Source organism: Panulirus ornatus, chromosome 51 (assembly GCF_036320965.1).
Source record: "Panulirus ornatus isolate Po-2019 chromosome 51, ASM3632096v1, whole genome shotgun sequence".
Classification (NCBI taxonomy): domain Eukaryota; kingdom Metazoa; phylum Arthropoda; class Malacostraca; order Decapoda; family Palinuridae; genus Panulirus; species Panulirus ornatus.
Genome location: NC_092274.1, coordinates 10,300,465 through 10,325,666, shown reverse-complemented (window position 1 = coordinate 10,325,666; position 25,202 = coordinate 10,300,465). Strand labels below are relative to the sequence as shown.

At 42.5% G+C, this 25,202-nt stretch overlaps 1 protein-coding gene across 1 annotated transcript in view; it reads right to left on the bottom strand.

Moving 5' to 3' along the window:
* The window catches only part of LOC139764751 (protogenin-like), a 1,310,239-nt gene that overhangs the window by 610,908 nt on the left and 674,129 nt on the right, over positions 1-25,202 (bottom strand). Inside the window, exon 16 of the mRNA XM_071691615.1 lies at positions 18,092-18,300. Within this exon, the coding sequence (XP_071547716.1) occupies positions 18,092-18,300 (209 nt within the window). The remainder of the gene's footprint in view (positions 1-18,091; positions 18,301-25,202) is intronic.

Here is a 25,202-nt window from a genome sequence, read left to right as displayed (position 1 = left end):
CAGAGGTATAAGTTTGTTGAGTATTCCTGGTATCTTACATGGGAGGGTATTGATTGAGTGGGTGAAGGCAAATACAGAGGATCAGATTGGGGAGGAGCAGTGTGGTTTCAGAAGTGGTAGAGAATGTGTGGATCAGGTGTTTGCTTTGAAGAATGTATGTGAGAAATACTTAGAAAAGCAAATGGATTTGTATGTAGCATTTATGGATCTGGAGAAGGCATATGATAGAGTTGATAGAGATGCTCTGTGGAATGTATTAAGAATATATGGTGTGGTAGGCAAGTTGTTAGAAGCAGTGAAAAGTTTTTGTCGAGGATGTAAGGCATGTGTACGTGTAGGAAGAGAGGAAAGTGATTGGTTCTCAGTGAATGTAGGTTTGCGGCAGGGGTGTGTGATGTCTCCATGGTTGTTTAATTTGCTTATGTATGGGGTTGTTAGGGAGGTGAATGCAAGAGTTTTGGAAAGAGGGGCAAATATGCAGTCTGTTGTGGATGAGAGAGCTTGGGAAGTGAGTCAGTTGTTGTTCGCTGATGATACAGCGCTGGTGGCTGATTCATGTGAAAAACTGCAGAAGCTGGTGACTGAGTTTGGTAAAGTGTGTGAAAGAAGAAAGTTAAGAATAAATGTGAATAAGAGCAAGGTTATTAGGTACTGTAGGGTTGAGGGTCAAGTCAGTTGGAAGGTAAGTTTGAATGGAGGAAAACTGGAGGAAGTAAAGTGTTTTAGATATCTGGGAGTGGATCTGGCAGCAGATGGAACCATGGAAGTGGAAGTGAATCATAGGGTGGGGGAGGGGGCAAAAATTCTGGAAGCCTTGAAGAATGTGTGGAAGTCGAGAACATTATCTCGGAAAGCAAAAATGGGTATGTTTGAAGGAATAGTGGTTCCAACAATGTTGTATGGTTGTGAGGCGTGGGCTATGGATAGAGTTAATGCACAGGAGGGTGGATGTGCTGGAAATGAGATGTTTGAGGACAATATGTGGTGTGAGGTGGTTTGATGGAGTAAGTAATAACAGGGTAAGAGAGATGTGTGGTAATAAAAAGAGTGTGGTTGAGAGAGCAGAAGAGGGTGTTTTCAAATGGTTTGGTCCCATGGAGAGAATGAGTGAAGAAAGATTGACCAATAGGATATATGTGTCAGAGGTGGAGGGAATGAGGAGAAGTGGGAGACCAAATTGGAGGTGGAAAGATGGAGTGAAAAAGATTTTGAGTGATTGGGGCCTGAACATGCAGGAGGGTGAAAGGCGTGCAAGGAATAGAGTGAACTGGAACAATGTGGTATACCGGGGTCGACGTGCTGTCAATGGATTGAACCAGAGCATGTGAAGCCTGGAAAGTTGTGTGGGGCCTGGATGTGGAAGGGAGCTGTGGTTTCGGTGCATTATTACATGACAGATAGATACTGGGTGTGAACGAATAGGGCCTTTGTTGTCTTTTCCTAGCAGTACCTCGCACACATGAGGGGGGAGGGGGTTGTTATTCCATGTGTGGCGTGGTGGCGATGGGAATAAATAAAGGCAGCCAGTATGAATTATGTACATGTGTATATATGTATATGTCTGTGTGTGTATATATATGTGTACATTGAGATGTATAGGTATGTATATTTGTGTGTGTGGACGTGTATGTATATACATGTGTATGGGGGTATATTTCTTTTTTATACTTCACTGTCATCTCCCACGTTAGCAAGGTAGCAAAAGGAAATGGACAAAGAAAGGCCCAACCCACCCATATACACATGTATACATATAAACACTCAAAAGCACATATACACACATATACAATTCAATGTATACATACAGACATATACATCTATACACATGTACATATCCATACTTGCTGCCTTCATCCATTCTCATTACAACCCCACCACACACGAAATAGCATTCCCTAAGCAAGGCAGTGCCAGGAACAGACAAAAAAGGCCACATTTGTTTATACTCAGTCATTAGCTGTCATGTGTAATGCACCAAAACCACAGCTCCCTTTCCACATCTAAGCCCCACAAAACTTTCTATGGTTTACTCCAGATGCATCACATACCCTGGTTCAATCCAATGACAGCACATCAACCTCGGTATACCACATCATTCCGATTCATTTTATTCCTTGCATGCCTTTCACCCTCCTGTATGTTCAGGCCCCGATCCCTCAAAATTTTGTCACTCCATCCTTCCACCTCCAATTTGGTCTCCTGCTTCTCCTTCTTCTCTCCAACTCTTTGTTAATCTTTCCTCATGCATTCTCTCAATGTGTCCAAACCATTTCAACACCCCCTCTCTGCTCTCTCAACCACGCTCCTTTTATTACCACACATTTCTATCACCCTTTATTACTTACTCAATCAAACCACCTCACAACTCATATTGTCCTCAAACATTTCATTTCCAGCACATCCACCCTCCTCCGCACAACCCTATCTATAACTCATGCCTCACAACCATATAACATTGTAGGAACCACTATTCCTTCAAACATAGCCATTTTTACTCTCCAAGATAATGTTCTTGCCTTCTACACATTCTTCAATGCTCCCAGAATTTTCGCTCCCTCCCCCACCCTATGGCTCACTTCCACTTTAATGATTCCATCCGCTGCTGAGTCCACTCCCAGATATCTAAATTACATTACTTCCATCAGTTTTTCTCCATTCAAACTTTTCCCTTAACCTTACTGAACCTGATAACCTTGCTCTTATTCACATGTACTCTCAATTTTCTTCTTTCACACTCTTTACCAAACTCGGTCACCAGCGTCTGCAGTTTCTTATCTGAATCAGCCACCAGTGCTGTATCATCAGGGAACAACAACTGACTCACTTACCAAGCCCTCTCATCCACAACAGACTGCATACTTGCCCCTCTCTCCAAAACTCTCGCATTCACCTCCTTAAACACCCAATCCATAAACAAATTTAACAAACATGGAGACATTACGCTCCCCCGCTGTAAATCAACATTCACTGTGAACCAATCACTTTCCTCTCTTCCTAATCGAACACATGCCTTACATCCTCGGTAAAAACTTTTCACTACTTCTAGCAACTTGCCTCCCACACAATATTCTCTTAAAGCCTTCCACAAAGCATCTCTATCAAACTTATCATATGCCTTCTCCAGATCCATAAATGCTACATACATATCCATCTGTTTTTCTAAGTATTTCTCACATACATTCTTCAAAGCAAACACATGATCACACATCCTCTAACCCTTCTGAAACCACTGCCCTTCTTCAATCTGATGCTGCGTACAAGCCTTTATCCTCGCAATCATTACCCTCCCATGAAATTTCCCAGGAATACTCAACAAACGTACGCCTCTGTAGTTTGAACACTCACCGTTATCCCCTCTGTCTTTGTACAATGGCACTATGCATGCATTTTGCATATCCTTGGGCACTTCACCATGATCTATACATACACTGAATATCCTAAACAACACTCTCACACCCTTTTTTCATAAATTCCACTGCAATAACATCCAAACCCACCCCCCTGCCAGCTTTCATCTTCTGTAAAGCTTTCACTACCTTTTCTCTGTTTACCAAACCATTCTCCCTGACCCTCTCAATTCACACACCACCCCAACCAAAACACCCTATATCTGCCACTCTATCATCAAACATATTCAACAAACCTTCAAAATACTCACTCCATCTCCTCACTTCATCACTCCTTGTTATTAACTCCCCATTTGCCCCTTTCACCCATGTTCTCAATTGTTCTCTTATCTTACGCACATTATTTACCTCCTTTTAAAACATCCTTTTATTCTCCCTAAAATCTAATGATACACTCTCACCCCAACTCTCATTTGCCCTCTTTTTCACCTCTTGCACCTTTCTCTTGACCTCCTGCCACTTTCTTTTATACATCTCCCAGTCATATAAACTACTTCCCTACAGATATCATCCAAACGCCTCTCTCTTCTCTTTCACTAACAATCTTACTTCATCCCACCACTCACTACCCTCTCTAATCTGCCCGCATCCCACCTTTCTCATGCCACATGCATCTTTGTGAAAGCCATCACTGCTTCCCTAAATACATCCCATTCCTCCCCTACTCCCCGTACATCATTTGCTCTCACTTTTTGCTATTCAGCATTCAATCTCTCCAGACACTTCCTCACACAAGTCTCCTTTCCAAGCTCACTTACTCTCAACACTCTCTTCTCCTCAACATTCTCTCTTCTTTTCTGAAAACCTCTACAAATCTTCACCTTCCTCTCCAAAAGATAGTAATCAGACATCTCTCCAGTTGCACCTCTAAGTACATTGACATCCAAAAGTATCTCTCACATGCCTATCAATTAACATAATCTAATAATGCCCTTTGGCCATCTCTCCTACTCCCATACATATATTTAAGTACATCTCTCTTTTTAAACCAGGTATTCCCAATCACCAGTCCTTTTTCAGGCATATGATAGAGTTGATAGAGATGCTCTGTGGAAGGTATTAAGAATATATGGTGTGGGAGGCAAGTTGTTAGAAGCAGTGAAAAGTTTTTATCGAGGATGTAAGGCATGTGTACGTGTAGGAAGAGAGGAAAGTGATTGGTTCTCAGTGAATGTAGGTTTGCGGCAGGGGTGTGTGATGTCTCCAAGGTTGTTTAATTTGTTTATGGATGGGGTTGTTAGGGAGGTGAATGCAAGAGTTTTGGAAAGAGGGGCAAGTATGAAGTCTGTTGGGGATGAGAGAGCTTGGGAAGTGAGTCAGTTGTTGTTCGCTGATGATACAGCGCTGGTGGCTGATTCATGTGAGAAACTACAGAAGCTGGTGACTGAGTTTGGTAAAGTGTGTGAAAGAAGAAAGTTAAGAGTAAATGTGAATAAGAGCAAGGTTATTAGGTACAGTAGGGTTGAGGGTCAAGTCAGTTGGGAGGTGAGTTTGAATGGAGAAAAACTGGAGGAAGTGAAGTGTTTTAGATATCTGGGAGTGGATCTGGCAGCAGATGGAACCATGGAAGCGGAAGTGGATCATAGGGTGGGGGAGGGGGCGAAAATTCTGGGGGCCTTGAAGAATGTGTGGAAGTCGAGAACATTATCTCGGAAAGCAAAAATGGGTATGTTTGAAGGAATAGTGGTTCCAACAATGTTGTATGGTTGCGAGGCGTGGACTATGGATAGAGTTGTGCGCAGGAGGATGGATGTGCTGGAAATGAGATGTTTGAGGACAATGTGTGGTGTGAGGTGGTTTGATCAAGTAAGTAACGTAAGGGTAAGAGAGATGTGTGGAAATAAAAAGAGCGTGGTTGAGAGAGCAGAAGAGGGTGTTTTGAAATGGTTTGGTCACATGGAGAGAATGAGTGAGGAAAGATTGACCAAGAGGATATATGTGTCGGAGGTGGAGGGAACGAGGAGAAGAGGGAGACCAAATTGGAGGTGGAAAGATGGAGTGAAAAAGATTTTGTGTGATCGGGGCCTGAACATGCAGGAGGGTGAAAGGAGGGCAAGGAATAGAGTGAATTGGAGCGATGTGGTATACCGGGGTTGACGTGCTGTCAGTGGATTGAATCAAGGCATGTGAAGCGTCTGGGGTAAACCATGGAAAGCTGTGTAGGTATGTATATTTGCGTGTGTGGACGTATGTATATACATGTGTATGGGGGTGGGTTGGGCCATTTCTTTCGTCTGTTTCCTTGCGCTACCTCGCAAACGCGGGAGACAGCGACAAAGCAAAAAAAAAAAAAAAAAAAAAATCTACAAGCTCTTCACTATTTCCATTTACAACACTGAACACCCCATGTACACCAGTTATACCCTCAACTGCCAAATTACTCACCTTTGCATTCAAATCACTCATCACTATGACCCAGTCTCATGCATCAAATCTGCTAACACACTCACTCAGCTGCTCCCAAAACACTTGTCTCTCATGATCTTTCTCCTCGATGACCAGGTGCATAGACACCAATAATCATCCATCTCTCTCCATTAAGTTTCAGTTTTACCCATATCAATCTAGAGTTTACTTTTTTGCACTCTATCACATAGTCCCACAGCTCCTGCTTCAGGAGGAGTGCTATGCCTTCCTTTGCTCTTGTCCTCTCACCAACCCCTGACTTTACTCCCAAGACATTCCCAAATCAAATTTCCCCTCTACCCTTGAGCTTCGTTTCACTCAAAGCCAAAACATCCATGTTCCTTTCCTCAAACATACTACCTATCTCTCCTCTTTTCTCATCTTGATTATATCCACACACATTTAGACACCCTCCTTCGAGGAGGATAAGCATTCCCCGCATGATTCCTTCTGTTTCCCCTAGTAGAAATTTAAATACAAGTAGGGGGGGAGATTCTAGCCCCCTGCTCCTGCCCCCTTTAGTTGCCTTCTACAAAATGTAGAGATACATGGGAAGTATCTTTCTCCCTTCTCACCAGGGATAGGGTTAGGTTTGGTTAGATTATCATTATCATTATTATCATTATCATTATTACTATCATTATTATTAATATCTTATATTTTATTATACTTTGTCGCTGTCTCCCGCATTAGTGAGGTAGCGCAAGGAAACAGACGAAAAAATGGCCCAACCCACCCACATACACATGTATAAACATACAAATCCACACAAGCACATATACATACGTGTACATCTCAACGTATAAATATATACATACACATACAGACATATACATATATACATATGTACATAATTCATACTGTCTGCCCTCATTCATTCCCGTCGCCACCCTACCACACATGAAATGAAAACCCCTCCTCCCACATGTGTGCGAGGTAGCTCTAGGAAAAGACAACAAAGGTCACATTCGTTCACACTCAGTCTCTAGCTGTCATGTATAATGCACTGAAACCACAGCTCCCTTTCCACATCCAGGCTCCAAAAAACATTTCATGGTTTACCCCAGACGCTTCACATGCCCTGGTTCAATCTATTGACAGCACGTCGACCCCGGTATACCACATCGTTCCCATTCACTCTATTCTTTGCATGCCTTTCACCCTCCTGCATGTTCAGGCCCCAATCACTCAAAATCTTTTTCACTCCATCTTTCCACCTTCAATTTGGTCTCCCACTTCTCCTCATTCTCTCCATCTCTGACACATATATCCTATTGGTCAATCTTTCCTCACTCATTCTCTCCATGTTACCAAACCATTTCAAAACACTCTCTTCTGCTCTCTCAACCACAATCTTTTTATTACCACACATCTCTCTTACCCTTTCATTACTTACTCGATCAAACCACGTCACACCATATATTGTCCTTAAACATCTCATTTCCAGCACATCCACCCTTCTCCGCACAACTCTATCTACAGCCCACGCCTCGCAACCATATAACATTGTTGGAACCACTATTCCTTCAAACATACCCATTTTCGCTTTCAAAGATAACGTTCTCGACTTACAAACATTTTTCAATGCTCCCAGATCTTTCGCTCCCTCCCCCAACCTATGACTCACTTCTGCTTCCATGTTTGCATCTGCAGCTAAATCCACTCCCAGATTTCTAAAACACTTCATTTCCTCCAGTTTTTCTCCATTCAAACTTCCCTCCCAATTGACTTGTCCCTCAGCCCTACTGTACCTAATATCCTTGCTCTTATTCACATTTCCTCTCAGCTTTCTTCTTTCACACACTTTACCAAACTCAGTCACCAGCCTCTGCAGTTTCTCACATGAATCAGCCACCAGCGCTGTGTCATCAGCGAACAACAACTAACTCACTTCCCAAGCTCTCTCATCCCCAACAGACTTCATACTTGCCTCTCTTTCCAAAACTCTTGCATTCACCTCCCTACACACCCCATCCATACACAAATTAAACAACCATGGAGACATCACACACCCCTGCCGCAAACCTACATTCACTGAGAACCAATCACTTTCCTCTTTTCCTACACATACACATGCCTTACATCCTTGATAAAAACTTTTCACTGCTTCTAAAACCTTACCTTCCACACCATATATTCTTAATAAATTCCACAAAGCATCTCTATCAAGTCTATTATATTATTATAATTATCATTACTATCATTATCATTATACTTAATCGGTTTCCCGCATCTGTGAGGCAGTGCCAGGAAACAGACGAAGAATGGACCATCCACTCATATACACACACACACACACACACACACACACAAACACATATACACACATACACACACCCACACACTTTTTTTTTTTTTGCTTTGCCGCTCTCTCCCGTGTTTGCGAGGTGGCGCAAGGAAACAGACAAAAGAAATGGCCCAACCCACCCCCATAAACATGTATATACATACACGTCCACACACGCAAATATACATACCTATACATCTCAATGTACACATATATATACACACACAGACACATACATATATACCCATGCACACAATTCACACTGTCTGCCTTTATTCATTCCCATCGCCACCTCGCTACACATGGAATACCATCCCCCTCCCCCCTCATGTGTGCGAGGTAGCGCTAGGAAAAGACAACAAAGGCCACATTCGTTCACACTCAGTCTCTAGCTGTCATGCAATAATGCCCGAAACCACAGCTCCCTTTCCACATCCAGGCCCCACACAACTTTCCATGGTTTACCCCAGACGCTTCACATGCCCTGATTCAATCCACTGACAGCACGTCAACCCCGGTATACCACATCGATCCAATTCACTTGCCCTCCTTTCACCCTCCTGTATGTTCAGGCCCCGATCACACAAAATCTTTTTCACTCCATCTTTCCACCTCCAATTTGGTCTCCCACTTTTCCTCGTTCCCTCCACCTCCGACACATATATCCTCTTGGTCAATCTTTCCTCACTCATTCTCTCCATGTGCCCAAACCATTTCAAAACACCCTCTTCTGCTCTCTCAACCACGCTCCTTTTATTTCCACACATCTCTCTTACCCTTACATTAATTACTTGATCAAACCACCTCACACCACATATTGTCCTCAAACATCTCATTTCCAGCACATCCATCCTCCTGCGCACAACTCTATCCATAGCCCACGCCTTGCAACCATACAACATTGTTGGAACCACTATTCCTTCAAACATACCCATTTTTGCTTTACGAGATAATATTCTCAACTTCCAAACATTCTTCAAGGCTCCCAGGATTATCGCCCCCTACCCCACCCTATGATCCACTTCCGCTTCCATGGTTCCATCCGCTGCCAGATCCACTCCCAGATATCTAAAACACTTTACTTCCTCCAGTTTTTCTCCATTCAAACTTACCTCCCAATTGACTTGACCCTCAACCTTACTGTACCTAATAACCTTGCTCTTATTCACATTTACTCTTAACTTTCTTCTTTCACACACTTTACCAAACTCAGTCACTAGCTTCTGCACTTTCTCACATGAATCAGCCACCAGCGCTGTATCATCAGCGAACAACAAATGACTCACTTCCCAAGCTCTCTCATCCACAACAGACTGCATACTTGCCCCTCTTTCCAAAACTCTTGCATTCACCTCCCTAACAACCCCATCCATAAACAAATTAAACAACCATGGAGACATCACACACCCCTGCCGCAAACCTACATTCACTGAGAACCAATCACTTTCCTCTCTTCCTACACGTACATATGCCTTACATCCTCGATAAAAACTTTTCACTGCTTCTAACAACTTGCCTCCCACATCATATATTCTTAATACCTTCCACAGAGCATCTCTATCAACTCTATCATATGCCTTCTCCAGATCCATAAATGCTACATACAAATCCATTTGCTTTTCTAAGTATTTCTCACATACATTCTTAAAGCAAACACCTGATCCACACATTCTCGACCACTTCTGAAACCACACTGCTCTTCCCCAATCTGATGCTCTGTACACGCCTTCACCCTCTCAATCAATACCCTCCCATATAATTTACCAGGAAATACTCAACAAACTTATACCTCTGTAATTTGAGCACTCACTCTTATCCCCTTTGCCTTTGTACAATGGCACTATGCACGCATTCCGCCAATCCTCAGGAACCTCACCATGAGCCATACATACATTAAATAACCTTACCAACCAGTCAATAATACAGCCACCCCTTTTCTTAATAAATTCCACTGCAATACCATCCAAACCTGCTGCCTTGCCGGCTTTCATCTTCCGAAAAGCTTTTACTACCTCTTCTCTGTTTACCAAATCATTTTCCCTATCCCTCTCACTATGCACACCACCTCGACCAAAACACTCTATATCTGCCACTCTATCATCAAACACATTCAACAAACCTTCAAAATACTCACTCCATCTCCTTCTCACATCACCACTACTTGTTATCACCTCTCCATTTGCGCCCTTCACTGAAGTTCCCATTTGCTCCCTTGTCTTACGCACTTTATTTACCTCCTTCCAGAACATCTTTTTATTCTCCCTAAAATTTAATGATACTCTCTCATCCCAACTCTCATTTGCCCTCTTTTTCACCTCTTCCACCTTTCTCTGATGATTGGGAATACCTGGTTTAAAAAGCGAGATATACATAAGTATACTTATGTAAGTAGGAGAGATGGCCAGAGAGCGTTACTGGATTACGTGTTAATTGACAGGCGTGCGAAAGAGAGACTTTTGGATGTTAATGTGCTGAGAGGTGCAACTGGAGGGATGTCTGATCATTATCTTGTGGAGGCTAAGGTGAAGATTTGTATGGGTTTTCAGAAAAGAAGAGTGAATGTTGGGGTGAAGAGGGTGGTGAGAGTAAGTGAGCTTGGGAAGGAGACTTGTGTGAGGAAGTACCAGGAGAGACTGAGTACAGAATGGAAAAAGGTGAGAACAATGGAAGTAAGGGGAGTGGGGGAGGAATGGGATGTATTTAGGGAATCAGTGATGGATTGCGCAAAAGATGCTTGTGGCATGAGAAGAGTGGGAGATGGGTTGATTAGAAAGGGTAGTGAGTGGTGGGATGAAGAAGTAAGAGTATTAGTGAAAGAGAAGAGAGAGGCATTTGGACGATTTTTGCAGGGAAAAATGCAATTGAGTGGGAGATGTATAAAAGGAAGAGACAGGAGGTCAAGAGAAAGGTGGAAGAGGTGAAAAAAAGGGCAAATGAGAGTTGGGGTGAGAGAGTATCATTAAATTTTAGGGAGAATAAAAAGATGTTCTGGAAGGAGGTAAATAAAGTGCATAAGACAAGGGAGCAAATGGGAACTTCAGTGAAGGGCGCAAATGGGGAGGTGATAACAAGTAGTGGTGATGTGAGAAGGAGATGGAGTGAGTATTTTGAAGGTTTGTTGGATGTGTTTGATGATAGAGTGGCAGATATAGGGTGTTTTGGTCGAGGTGGTGTGCAAAGTGAGAGGGTTAGGGAAAATGATTTGGTAAACAGAGAAGAGGTAGTAAAAGCTTTGCGGAAGATGAAAGCCGGCAAGGCAGCAGGTTTGGATGGTATTGCAGTGGAATTTATTAAAAAAGGGGGTGACTGTATTGTTGACTGGTTGGTAAGGTTATTTAATGTATGTATGACTCATGGTGAGGTGCCTGAGGATTGGCGGAATGCGTGCATAGTGCCATTGTACAAAGGCAAAGGGGATAAGAGTGAATGCTCAAATTACAGAGGTATAAGTTTGTTGAGTATTCCTGGTAAATTATATGGGAGGGTATTGATTGAGAGGGTGAAGGCATGTACAGAGCATCAGATTGGGGAAGAGCAGTGTGGTTTCAGAAGCGGTAGAGGATGTGTGGATCAGGTGTTTGCTTTGAAGAATGTATGTGAGAAATACTTAGAAAAGCAAATGGATTTGTATGTAGCATTTATGGATCTGGAGAAGGCATATGATAGAGTTGATAGAGATGCTCTGTGGAAGGTATTAAGAATATATGGTGTGGGAGGCAAGTTGTTAGAAGCAGTGAAAAGTTTTTATCGAGGATGTAAGGCATGTGTACGTGTAGGAAGAGAGGAAAGTGATTGGTTCTCAGTGAATGTAGGTTTGCGGCAGGGGTGTGTGATGTCTCCATGGTTGTTTAATTTGTTTATGGATGGGGTTGTTAGTTAGGTAAATGCAAGAGTTTTGGAAAGAGGGGCAAGTATGAAGTCTGTTGGGGATGAGAGAGCTTGGGAAGTGAGTCAGTTGTTGTTCGCTGATGATACAGCACTGGTGGCTGATTCATGTGAGAAACTGCAGAAGCTGGTGACTGAGTTTGGTAAAGTGTGTGAAAGAAGAAAGTTAAGAGTAAATGTGAATAAAAGCAAGGTTATTAGGTACAGTAGGGTTGAGGGTCAAGTCAATTGGGAGGTGAGTTTGAATGGAGAAAAACTGGAGGAAGTGAAGTGTTTTAGATATCTGGGAGTGGATCTGGCAGCGGATGGAACCATGGAAGCGGAAGTGGATCATAGGGTGGGGGAGGGGGCGAAAATTCTGGGAGCCTTGAAGAATGTGTGGAAGTCGAGAACATTATCTCAGAAAGCAAAAATGGGTATGTTTGAAGGAATAGTGGTTCCAACAATGTTGTATGGTTGCGAGGCGTGGGCTATGGATAGAGTGGTGCGCAGGAGGATGGATGTGCTGGAAATGAGATGTTTGAGGACAATGTGTGGTGTGAGGTGGTTTGATCGAGTAAGTAATGTAAGGGTAAGAGAGATGTGTGGAAATAAAAAGAGCGTGGTTGAGAGAGCAGAAGAGGGTGTTTTGAAATGGTTTGGGCACATGGAGAGAATGAGTGAGGAAAGATTGACCAAGAGGATATATGTGTCGGAGGTGGAGGGAACGAGGAGAAGAGGGAGACCAAATTGGAAGTGGAAAGATGGAGTGAAGAAGATTTTGTGTGATCGGGGCCTGAACATGCAGGAGGGTGAAAGGAGGGCAAGGAATAGAGTGAATTGGAGCGATGTGGTATACCGGGGTTGACGTGCTGTCAGTGGATTGAATCAGGGCATGTGAAGCGTCTGGGGTAAACCATGGAAAGCTGTGTAGGTATGTATATTTGCGTGTGTGGACGTATGTATATACATGTGTATGGGGGTGGGTTGGGCCATTTCTTTTGTCTGTTTCCTTGCGCTACCTCGCAAACGCGGGAGACAGCGACAAAGCAAAAATAAATATATATATATATATATATATATATATATATATATATATATATATATATATATATATATATATAAACACCTATACATGCATATACAAATACATCTTCATAACATATACACATATACATACATATGCATACACAGACACAGACATATACATATATATACATGTACATATTCATACTTGCTTGCCTTCATCCATTCCTGGCACCATCCCGCCCCACAGTAAACAGCATCACTACCACCTGTTTCAGCGAAGTAGTTTCAGGAAAACAGACAAAAAAGCCACATTTGTTCCCACTCAGTCTCTTGCTGTCATGTGTAATGAACAGAAACCACAGCTCCCTATACACATCCAGGCCCCACAGATGTTTCTGTGGCTTACCCCTAACATTTCACATGCCCTGCTTCAATCCATAGATAGCACATCGACCCCAGCGTAACATATCGTTCCCATTATATCTATTCCTTGCATGCCTCTCACCCTCCTGTATGTTCAAGCCCTGATCACTCAAAACCTTTTCCACTCCATCCTTCCATCTCCAATTTTGTCTCCCACTTCTCCTTGTTCCCTCCACTTCTGACACATATATTCTCTTTGTCAATCTTTCCTCACTCATTCTCTCAGTATTTCCAAACCATTTCAACACGCCTTCCTCTGCTCTGTCAACCACACTCTTTATATTTCCACACATCTCTCTTACTTTTTCAATAATTACTCGATCAAGCCACCTCACATCACATATTGTCCTCAAACATTTCATTTCCAACACATCCACCCTCCTCCATAAAACCCTATCTAATGCCCATGCCTCACAACCATATAACATTGTTGGAACTACTATTCCTTCAAACATATCTATTTCTGCTCTCTGAGATAAGGTTCTCTCCTTCCACACATTCTTCATTGCTCCTAGAACCTTCGCCCCCTCCCCAACCGTGTGACTCACCTCCACTTCCACGGTTCCATTTGCTGCTAAGTCCACCCCCAGATATCTGAAACACTTCACTTCCTCCAATTTTTCTCCATTCAAACTTACATCCCAATTAACTTGACTCTCAACCCTTCTGAGCCTAGTAACATTGCTCCTATTCACATTTACTCTTAACATTGCTTTTTACATACTTTTCCAAACTCAGTCACCAAGTTCTGCAGTTTTCCATTCGAATCAGCCACTAGAGCTGTATCATCTGTGAACAACAACTGACTCACTTTTCATGCTCTCTCATCCCCAACAGACTCCATACTCACCCCTCTCTCCAAAACTTGCATTTACCTCCCTAACCACCCCATGCACATACAAATTAAACAACCATGGGGATATCACACACCCCTGCCGCAGACCAACATTCACTGGGAACCAATCACTCTCCTCTTTTCCTACATGTACCCATGTCTTACATCCTTGGTGAAATTTTTCGTTGCTTCTAACAATTTACCACCCACACCATATACTCTTAAGAACTTCCACAAAGCATCTTTATCAACCCATTCATATGCCTTCTCCAGGCCCATAAATGCTACATACAAATTCATCTGTTTTTCTAAGTATTTCTCACACAAATTCTTCAAGGCAAACACCTGATCCACACATCCTCTACCACTTCTGAAATCAAACTGCTTTTCCCTGATCTGATGCTCTGTACATGCCTTCACTCTATCAATCAATACCCTCCCATATAATTTCCCAGGAATACTCAACAAACTTATGCCTCTATTGTTTAAATACTCACCTTCATCCACTTTTCCTTTCTACAATGGCACTATGCATGCATTTTGCCAATCCTTAGGCACTTCACCATGCCCCATACATACATTAAATATCCTTACCAGCTGATCAACAACACAGTCACCCTCTTTTTTAATATATTCTACTGCAGTACCATCCAAACCAGCCAACTTGCCAGATTCCATCTTCTGCAAAGCTTTCACTACCTCTTCTCTCTTAACCAAACCATTCTCCTTAACCCTCTCACTTCACACACCATCCTGAACCAAAGCACCCTATATCTGCCACTCTATCATCAAACACATTCAACAAACTTTCAAAATGCTCACTTCATCATAACCTGTTGTTACTTCCCCACTTGCTCCCTTCACCGAAGTTCCCATTTGTTCTCTGGTCTTATGCACGGTATTTACGTCCTTCCAAAACATCTTTTTATTCTCCCAAAAGTTTATGAATACTCTCTCACCCCAACTCTCATTTGCCCTTTTTTTCAACCCTTGCACCTTTCTCTTGACCTCCTGCCACTACTTTTATACATCTCCCAGTCATTTGCACTCCCTCCTTGCAAGTATCATCCAAACACCTCTCTTTTCTCTTTCACTAACAACCATTCTTCTTCATCCCACCACTCATTGTCTTTTATAATCTGCCTACCTCCCACCTTTCTCATGCCATCACTGCTTCCCTAAATACATCCCATTCCTCAACCACTCCCCTCACTTCATCTGCTCTCACCTTTTGCCATTCTGCACTCAGTCTCTCCTGGTACTTCCTCACACAAGTCTCCTTTCCAAGCTCACTCTTCTCCTTTATCTTTGAGCTTCATTTCACCCAGAGCCAGAACATCCACATTTCTTCCCTCAAACAAAATACCTATCTCTCCTTTCTTCTCATCTTGGTTACATCCACACACATTCAGAAACCCCAATCTGAACTTTCAAGGAAGATGAGCACAATTCGCTTGACTCCTTCTGTTTCCCTGTTTAGAAATTGAAATACAAGTACAAAACAAAAAACAAGAAAATAAAGAAAAAAGACTGGACTATCTAAGGCAGGAGATAACTGTAGAAATAACTCCATAGAAATATGCAAGATTTTGACAAAACAATATACTGTATATCAGCATTCAGCCTAAAATGCAACAACAAATTTGAAGATGCACCCTTTAACCTGATAGTCAGCTGCTGACAGCATCTGCTCAGGGTAGTACTACCGTCCTGACTAACGAGCATTAAAGTTGTGCCCAGAAACATTTTACACTCTCCATGTTAGGATTACTGGTCTTACTCTCTCTCTCATCATGGGACTACCAGGATAGTCCAGCCATTTTCTTCCTTACAAGCAACATACACCTACCCCAAAATTCAATTTTTTCTTTACATAAGTTCTCTTGCCACCTCCTGTCAGTACAATCGGTTTTGTAAATAATCATGACAGAGTCCAACAAATCTATGGCTCATAGTCCTGAGCTTCATAAGGTGCTAAGAATCTCCAAGTTTCCACCTGAGGCATCAGACAGTAGTAGCAATAGCCCCTCCCATGACCTTTCTCTCTCTGACAGACCTTCCTCTTTCTCTAGTCACTATACCACATTCATGGTCTCTCTATCAACCCCTCTTCTGTTGAACACTATCTGTCTAATACCTGTTCTGGTATCTTACTTCTCTCCGAGACCCAGTTGTCTAATGATGTTCACACTAACCCCTTTAATATATCCAACTAATCATGCCCCTGGGGATAGGGAAGAAAGAATACTTCCCACGTATTCCCTGCGAGTCTTAGAACGCGACTAAAAGGGAAGGGAGCAGGGGGCTGGAAATCCTCCCCTCTCGTCTTTTTTTTAATTTTCCAAAAGAAGGAACAGAGAAAGGGGCCAGGTGAGGATATTCCCTCAAAGGTCCAGTCCTCTGTTCTTAGCACTACCTCGCTAATGCAGGAAATGGCAAATAGTATGAAAAAAAAAAATCTAATCATGATTCCAGTTCAAAGGTGATGTCTGTGCTTATTCCAACACCAACAAACCTGTTGCACACCTCAAGAACCTTGAGTTCCCAATCACTGAAGTTATGTGGCTCAAGGTCTGTCTCCCAACTACCACACTTTTCCTCTGTTTTACCTACTGCTCTCCTAATTCTACAAATTTAATATCTCTCTTTGACTCTAAACTCCTGCCATGAAACTGTTGCATTCTATCATCCACAAGCTGAGATCCTCTGCTTAGGAAAATTTAACGTTCTCCATAGAAAATAACATAAGGATGAGAGAATGCCATGGCCTTATATCAAAAATTTTGAAAGCCAAGGAATGTTAATAAGTTTATTGAATGGGTGACAATGGGCGACAATGATGATACTTGGGACACAAACCTTTGGCCAGATGAGATCAAAGTTTGGTAAATCAAGACCCAAGAAATGTGCAACAAGTATGATTACTTAGAATTGATGGACACTTTTCCTCTGATGCAGAATCATGAAAGTACATTGCATTTGTAAATAAAGAGGGAATGAAATGATACATCAGCAAGTAGCTGGGTCTCAAAGTGACTTTAGATATTGGTGGTGTTCAGCAGAGGAAAGGTTACACTTCACTTACCGTGAATGTTGTTGTAATGCTGCATCCTGGGAAGGGCAGCCTGAACGGCATCTCCCTAGGCCATAAATTATGAGGGGTTTGGATCCAAGGGAGGGCAGCCTGAGCTCTATCTCACTAAGCCATGAATTATGAGGGGTTGGGGTCCTGGGAAGGGTAGCCTGTACTCCATCTCACTATGCCATGAATTATGAGGGGTTGGGGTCCTGAAAAGGGGCAGCCTGTACTCCATCTCACTAAGCAATGAATTATGAGGGGTTAGGGCCTTGGGAGGGGACTGTACTAGGAAGGGTAGTCTGTACTGCTTTTCTCTGAGCCATAAATAATGAGGGGCTGAGATTTGGGGAGGGTCTGTACTGCTTCTCCCTGAGCCATGAATGATGTGGGTTAAAGGTCCAGGGAAGGGCCTTTTCTGCTTTTCCCTGAACCATGAATGATGAGGGGTTGGGGTCATGGGAAGGGCCTCTACACCTTTTCCCTGAGCCATGAATGATAAAAGCTTGAGGTCTTCGGAAGGGCCTCAACTGCTCTCCCTAAGCCCTGTCTTTCATTAGCAATGGAGACAAATGGAACCCCCATTGATTTGTGCTAATCTGTTAGGGTTGGGCTAGGGACCCTAGTTCTTCAAAATTAATCTCATTATGCACTTGCTCCACATCTTGTATTTGAGAACATACTTTACGAAAACAAATAGTAGACAGTGCTATCTCAGAACAATTAGAGAGTTTTCTCTCCATGCTTCTAATTTTACCACTCACCATCTTCTGCAGTGCTGAACACAAGCCTTTCTGACTGATCAGAGGGGAAGTTGTTGTAGGCTCTCACAAAGGCCGTGTACTTTGTGTTGGGCTTCAAATTTTCCAGCAAATGAGAAGCATTTTGTGAAACTGCCTGCCGTTCAATCCCATTAGCCTCTGAAAAGAAAATACTAAGTCTTGTGTGTCCATTTGATGCGAGATGTGGCATGCTTCAAAAACGGAAGTGGCATTAGGTATTCTAATGTGAGGTGTGGCAGGCTTCAAAAACAGCAGTGGCTTAAGGTACTCTAAAGTCAATCTAAATGGTCAATTTATATGATATCACTTTTGACATGTCACTTTCCCAAGTTTCCATACAGGATATAGTTCATCAGTTACATATAAAAAGATAAGATACTACTTGAACCTCTGCATAATTAGTACATAATACTGAAAATCATACCCTCAACCCATTCTTACCGGGACAAAGCTTACACTGGATTGCACACTTCATGCACAACCCAAATTTCAAAGATTCAAACTTAGGACTCTTTAAAAGCATGCCAACGGAATATCTACGGTAACCACAGGTTGCTAAGGGCCATGATACAGTTATCCTATCTATCTATCTATATCTCTGATGCCCATTCCCTACGGAAACTCTAATCAAGCGGTGGCCATGGCGAAAGTATCCACTTATCCCAGTCCTTACATGCCTCCCTTGCATACACCATTCCACACATTCTTCCTCTTTCTCTCCCTCTAGTACTCCTTCACCCTGTTTGCCCATGTCACAGGTAGTCTTCCACTCAAACTAATCCCTTTAATTGTACTATCATACACTCTCCTTGTAAACTCCCAGTCTTGCATTCTTTCCACATGCCTAAGGCATCTCATAGTATTATGTTTCACCTATTCTACCACTCCACAATTCATTCCCTTTGCACTTCATGCCATAACACATCTCGAATACACCCTTTCATTTCATTCTTCATTCTATCTAGTCACACCACATGCTCTTCTGTAATAGCTCATTTCCACATCCTGAATTCTTGACCTCTGTAACTCATTCCATGTCCATGTTTTGGTTGCACAGGTCAGGGTTGGGAGGACTATACTTTCCCTTCATCCTCTTTCCACTTCCATACCTCTGCCTCTACCCTTCATCATTCCATTAAGGGACCCAGTGACTCTTCTACCCTGTACTGTTCACTCTCTTATCTCTCCTTCCATATTAACACACTTTCCCAACACAGTACCTAGATACTTATATTCTCTCACTTCTTCCAGTCTTTTTCCCCCCATATCCAAAAGACAATTTAGTACACTTTCTTCTTTCACTCTACATGGTTTGTAATTTACAAACTCTATACTTTCGCTTCTTTCCTTTCAAACACCATTACTTTACTATTACTTTTATCTACCCTCAATTGCCTATGCTTACACACATCACAAAACACATTTACAATCTTCTGCAACTCCACTCTCAGCAAACAACAGAGAATCATCCAAAAAACAGGCCTGCCACTCGCCACCATATCTCTGCTACACTCCATCTCTGCACTCTCCCAGTCTTCCTTTCAGCTCTCTTCTCACTTTTCACCGGATTTCGATGGTATTGCAGTGGAATTCATTAAAAAAGGGGGTGACTGTATTGTTGACTTCTTGGTAAGGTTATTCAATGTATGTATGACTCATGGCGAGGTGCCTGAGGATTGGCGGAATGCGTGCATAGTGCCATTGTACAAAGGCAAAGGGGATAAAAGTGAGTGCTCAAATTACAGAGGTATAAGTTTGTTGAGTATTCCTTGGAAATTATATGGGAGGGAATTGATTGAGAGGGTGAAGGCATGTACAGAGCATCAGATTGGGGAAGAACAGTGTGGTTTCAGAAGTGGTAGAGGATGAGTGGATCAGGTGTTTGCTTTGAAGAATGTATGTGAGAAATACTTAGAAAAGCAAAAGGATGTGTATGTAGCATTTATGGATCTGGAGAAGGCATATGATAGAGTTGATAGAGATGCTCTGTGGAAGGTATTAAGAATATATGGTGTGGGAGGTAGGGTGTTAGAAGCAGTGAAAAGTTTTTATCGATCATGTAAGGCATGTGTACGTGTAGGAAGAGAGGAAAGTGATTGGTTCTCAGTGAATGTTGGTTTGCAGCAAGGGTGTGTGACGTCTCCATGGTTGTTTAATTTGTTTATGGATGGGGTTGTTAAGGAGGTGAATGCAAGAGTTTTGGAAAGAGGGGCAAGTATGCAGTCAGTTGTGGATGAAAGAACTTGGGAAGTGAGTCAGTTGTTGTTCGCTGATGATACAGCGTTGGTGGCTGATTCGTGTGAGAAACTGCAGAGGCTGGTGACTGAGTTTAGTAAAGTGTGTGAAAGAAGAAAGCTGAGAGTAAATGTTAATAAGAGCAAGGTTATTAGGTACAGTAGGGTTGAGGGACAAGTTAAATGGGAGGTAGGTTTGAATGGAGAAAAACTGGAGGAAGTGAAGTGTTTTAGACATCTGGGAGTGGATTTGGCAACGGATGGAATCATGAATATGGAAGTGAATCATAGACTGGGGTAGGGAGCGAAAGTTCTGGGAGCATTGAAGAATGTGTGGAAGTCGAGAACATTATCTCAGAAAGCAAAAATGGGTAAGTTTGAAGGAACAGTGGTTAAAAAATGTTGCATGGTTGTGAGGCGTGGGATATAGATAGAGTTGTGCGGAGGAGAGTGGATGTGCTAGAAATGAGATGTTTGAGGACAATGTGTGGTGTGAGGTGGTTTGATCGAGTAAGCAATGAAAGGGTAAGAGAGATGTGTGGTAATGAAAAGAGTGTGGTTGAGAGAGCAGAAGAGGGTGTTTTAAAATGGTTTGGTCACCTGGACAGAATGAGTGAGGAAAGATTGACAAAGAGGATATATGTGTCAGAGGTAGAGGGAACAGGGAGAAGTGGGGTACCAAATTGGAGGTGGAAAGATGGAGTGAAAAAGATTTTGAGTGATCAGGGACTGAACATGCAGGAGGGTGAAAGGCGTGCAAGGAATAGAGTGAATTGGAACGATGTGGTATACCTGGGTCAACGTGCTGTCAGTGGATTGAACCAGGGCCTATGAGGCATCTGAGGTAAACCATGGAAAGTTATGTGGGGCCTGGATGTGGAAAGGGAGCTGTGGTTTAAGTGCATTATACATGACAGCTAGAGATTGAGTGTGAATGAATGTGGCCTTTGTTGTCTTTTCCTAGTGCTACCTTGCGCACATGTGGGGGGATGGGGTTGTTATTTCATGTGTGGTGGGGTGGCGATGGGAATGAATAAAGGCATAGAGCGTGATTTATGTACATGTGTATATATGTACGTCTGTGTGTGTATATATATATATGTATACGTTGAGATGTATAGGTATGTATATTTGCATGTGTGGACGGGTATGTATATACATGTGTATGTGGGTGGGTTGGGCCATTCTTTCGTCTGTTTCCTTGCGCTACCTCGCAAACGCGGGAGACAGCGACAAAGCAAAATATGAATAAATGAATAAATATATATATATATATATATATATATATATATATATATATATATATATATATATCCCTGGGGACAGGGGAGAAAGAATACTTCCCAGGCATTCCTTACATGTCGTAGAAGGCGACTAAAGGGGACGGGAGAGGGGGGCTAGAAACCCTCCCCACTTTGTATTGTAACTTTCTATAAGGGGAAACAGAAGAAGGAGTCACAAGGGGAATGCTCACCTTCCTCGAAGGCTCAGATTGGGGTGTCTAAATGTGTGTGGATGTAACCAAGATGAGAAAAAAGGAGAGATAGGTAGTATGTTTGAGGAAAGGATCCTGCATGTTTTGGCTCTGAGTGAAATGAAGCTCAAGGGTAAAGGGGAAGAGTGGTTTGGGAATGTCTTGGGAGTAAAGTCAGGGGTTAGTGAGAAGACAAGAGCAAGGGAAGGAGTAGTACTACTCCTGAAATAGGAGTGGTGGGTGTATATGACAGAGTGTAAAAAAGTAAACTCTAGATTGATATGGGTAAAACTGAAAATTGACAGAGAGAGATGGGTGATTATTGGTGCACATGCACCTGGGCAGGAGAAGAAAGATCATGAGAGACAAGTGTTTAGGGAGTAGCTGAATGAGTGTGTTAGTGGTTTTGATGCACAAGACCGGGTTATAGTGATGGGTGATTTGAATGCAAAGGTGAGTAATGTGGCAGTTGAGGGAATAATTGGTATACATGGGGTGTTCAGTGTTGTAAATGGAAATGGTGAAGAGCTTGTAGATTTATGTGCTGAAAAAGGACTGGTGATTGGGAATACCTGGTTTAAAATGAGAGATATACATAAGTATATGTATGTAAGTAGGAGAGATGGCCAGAGAGCGTTACTGGATTACGTGTTAATTGACAGGCGCGTGAAAGAGAGACTTTTGAATGTTAATGTGCTGAGAGGTGCAACTGGAGGGATGTCTGATCATTATCTTGTGGAGGCGAAGGTGAAGATTTGTAGAGGTTTTCAGAAAAGAAGAGAGAATGTTGGGGTGAAGAGAGTGGTGAGAGTAAGTGAGTTTGGGAAGGAGACATGTGAGGAAGTACCAGGAGAGACTGAGTACAGAATGGAAAAAGGTGAGAACTAAGGACGTAAGGGGAGTGGGGGAGGAATGGGATATACTTAGGGAAACAGTGATGGCTTACGCAAAAGATGCTTGTGGCATGAGAAGCGTTGGAGGTGGGCAGATTAGAAGAAGTAAGATTATTAGTGAAAGAGAAGAGAGAGGCATTTGGATGATTTTTGGGGGGAAATAATGCAAATGAGTGGGAGATGTACAAAAGAAAGAGACAGGAGGTCAAGAGAAAGGTGCAAGAGGTGAAAAAGAGGGCAAATGAGAGTTGGGGTGAGAGAGTATCATTAAATTTTAGGGAGAATAAAAAGATGTTTTGGAAGGAGGTAAATAAAGTGCGTAAGACAAGGGAGCAAATGGGAACTTCAGTGAAGGGGGCAAATGGGGAGGTGATAGCAAGTAGTGGTGATGTGAGAAGGAGATGGAGCGAGTATTTTGAAGGTTTGTTGAATGTGTTTGATGATAGAGTGGCAGATATAGGGTGTTTTGGTCGAAGTGGTGTGCAAAGTGAGAGGGTTAGGGAAAATGATTTGGTAAACAGAGAAGATGTAGTAAAAGCTTTGCAGAAGATGAAAGCCGACAAGGCAGCAGGTTTGGATGGTATTCCAGTGGATTTATTAAAAAAAGAGGGTGACTGCATTGTTGACTGGTTGGTAAGGGTATTTAATGTATGTATGATTCATGGTGAGGTGCCTGAGGATTGGCAGAATGCTTGCATAGTGCCATCGTACAAAGGCAAAGGGGATATGAGTGAGTGCTCAAATTACAGAGGTATAAGTTTGTAGAGTATTCCTGGTAAATTATTTGGGATGTACAGAGCATCAGATTGGGGATAAGCAGTGTGGTTTCAGAAGTGGAAGAGGATGTGTGGATCAGGTGTTTGCTTTGAAGAATGTATATGAGAAATACTTATAAAAGCAAATGGATTTGTATGTAGCATTTATGGATCTGGAGAAGGTATATGATAGAGTTGATAGAAATGCTCTCTGGAAGGTATTAAGAATATATGGTGTGGGAGGCAAGTTGTTAGAAGCAGTGAAATGTTGTTATCAAGAATGTAAGGCATATGTACGTGTAGGAAGAGAGGAAAGTGATTGGTTCTCTGTGAATGTAGGTTTGCGGCAGGGGTGTGTGATGTCTCCATGGTTATTTGATTTGTTTATGGATGGGGTCGTTACGGAGGTGAATGCAAGAGTTTTGGAAAGAGGGGCAAGTATCCATTCTGTTGTGGATGAGAGATCTTGGGAAGTGAGTCAGTTGTTGTTCGCTGATAATACAGCGCTTGTGGCTGATTCATGTGAGAAAATGCAGAAGCTGGTGACTGAGTTTGGTAAAGTAGGTGAAAGAAAAAACTTGAGAGTAAATGTGAACAAGAGTAAGGTTATTAGGTACAGTAGGGTTGAGGGTCAAGTCAATTGGGAGGTAAGTTTGAATGGAGAAAAACTGGAGGAAGTGAAGTGTTTTAGATATCTGGGAGTGGATTTGGCAGTGGATGGAACCATGGAAGCGGAAGTGAATCATAGGGTGGGGGAGGGGGCGAAAATTCTGGGAGCCTTGAAGAATGTGTGGAAGTCAAGAACATTTACTCGGAAAGCAAAAATGGGTATGTTTGAAGGAATAGTGGTTCCAACAATGTTGTATGGCTGCGAGGTGTGGGCTATGGATAGAGTTGTGTGCAGGAGGGTGGATGTGCTGGAAATGAGATGTTTGAGGACAATATGTGGCGTGAGGTGGTTTGATCAAGTAAGTAATAATAGGGTAAGAGAGATGTGTAGTAATAAAAAGAGTATGGTTGAGAGAGCAGAGGAGGGTGTTTTGAAATGGTTTGGTCACATGGAGAGAATGAGTGAGGAGAGATTGACCAAGAGGATATATGTGTCAGACGTGGAGGGAACGAGGAGAATTGGGAGACCAAATTGGAGGTGGAAAGAAGGAGTGAAAAACATTTTGAGTGATCAGGGCCTGAACATGCAGGAGGGTGAAAGGTGTATAAGGAATAGAGTGAATTGGAACGATGTGGTATACCGGGGTCGACATGCTGTGAATAGATTGAAACAGGGCATGTGAAGCGTCTGGGGTAAACCATGGAAAGTTCTGTGGGGCCTTGATGTGGAAAGGGAGATGTGGTTTCAGTGCATTATTGCATGACAGCCAGAGACTGAGTGTGAACGAATGGGGCCTTTGTTGTCATTTCCTAGCGCTACCTCGCACACATGAGGGGGGGAGGGGGTTGTTATTTCATGTGTGGCGAGGTGGCAATGGGAATGAATAAAGGCAGACATGAATTATATACATGTGTGTGTGTATATATATATATATATATATATATATATATATATATATATATATATATATATATATATATATATATATGTCTGTGTGCAAGAGTTTTGAAAAGAGGGGCAAGTATGAAGTCTGTTGGGGATGAGAGAGCTTGGGAAGTGAGTCAGTTGTTGTTCGCTGATGATACAGCGCTGGTGGCTGATTCATGTGAGAAACTGCAGAAGCTGGT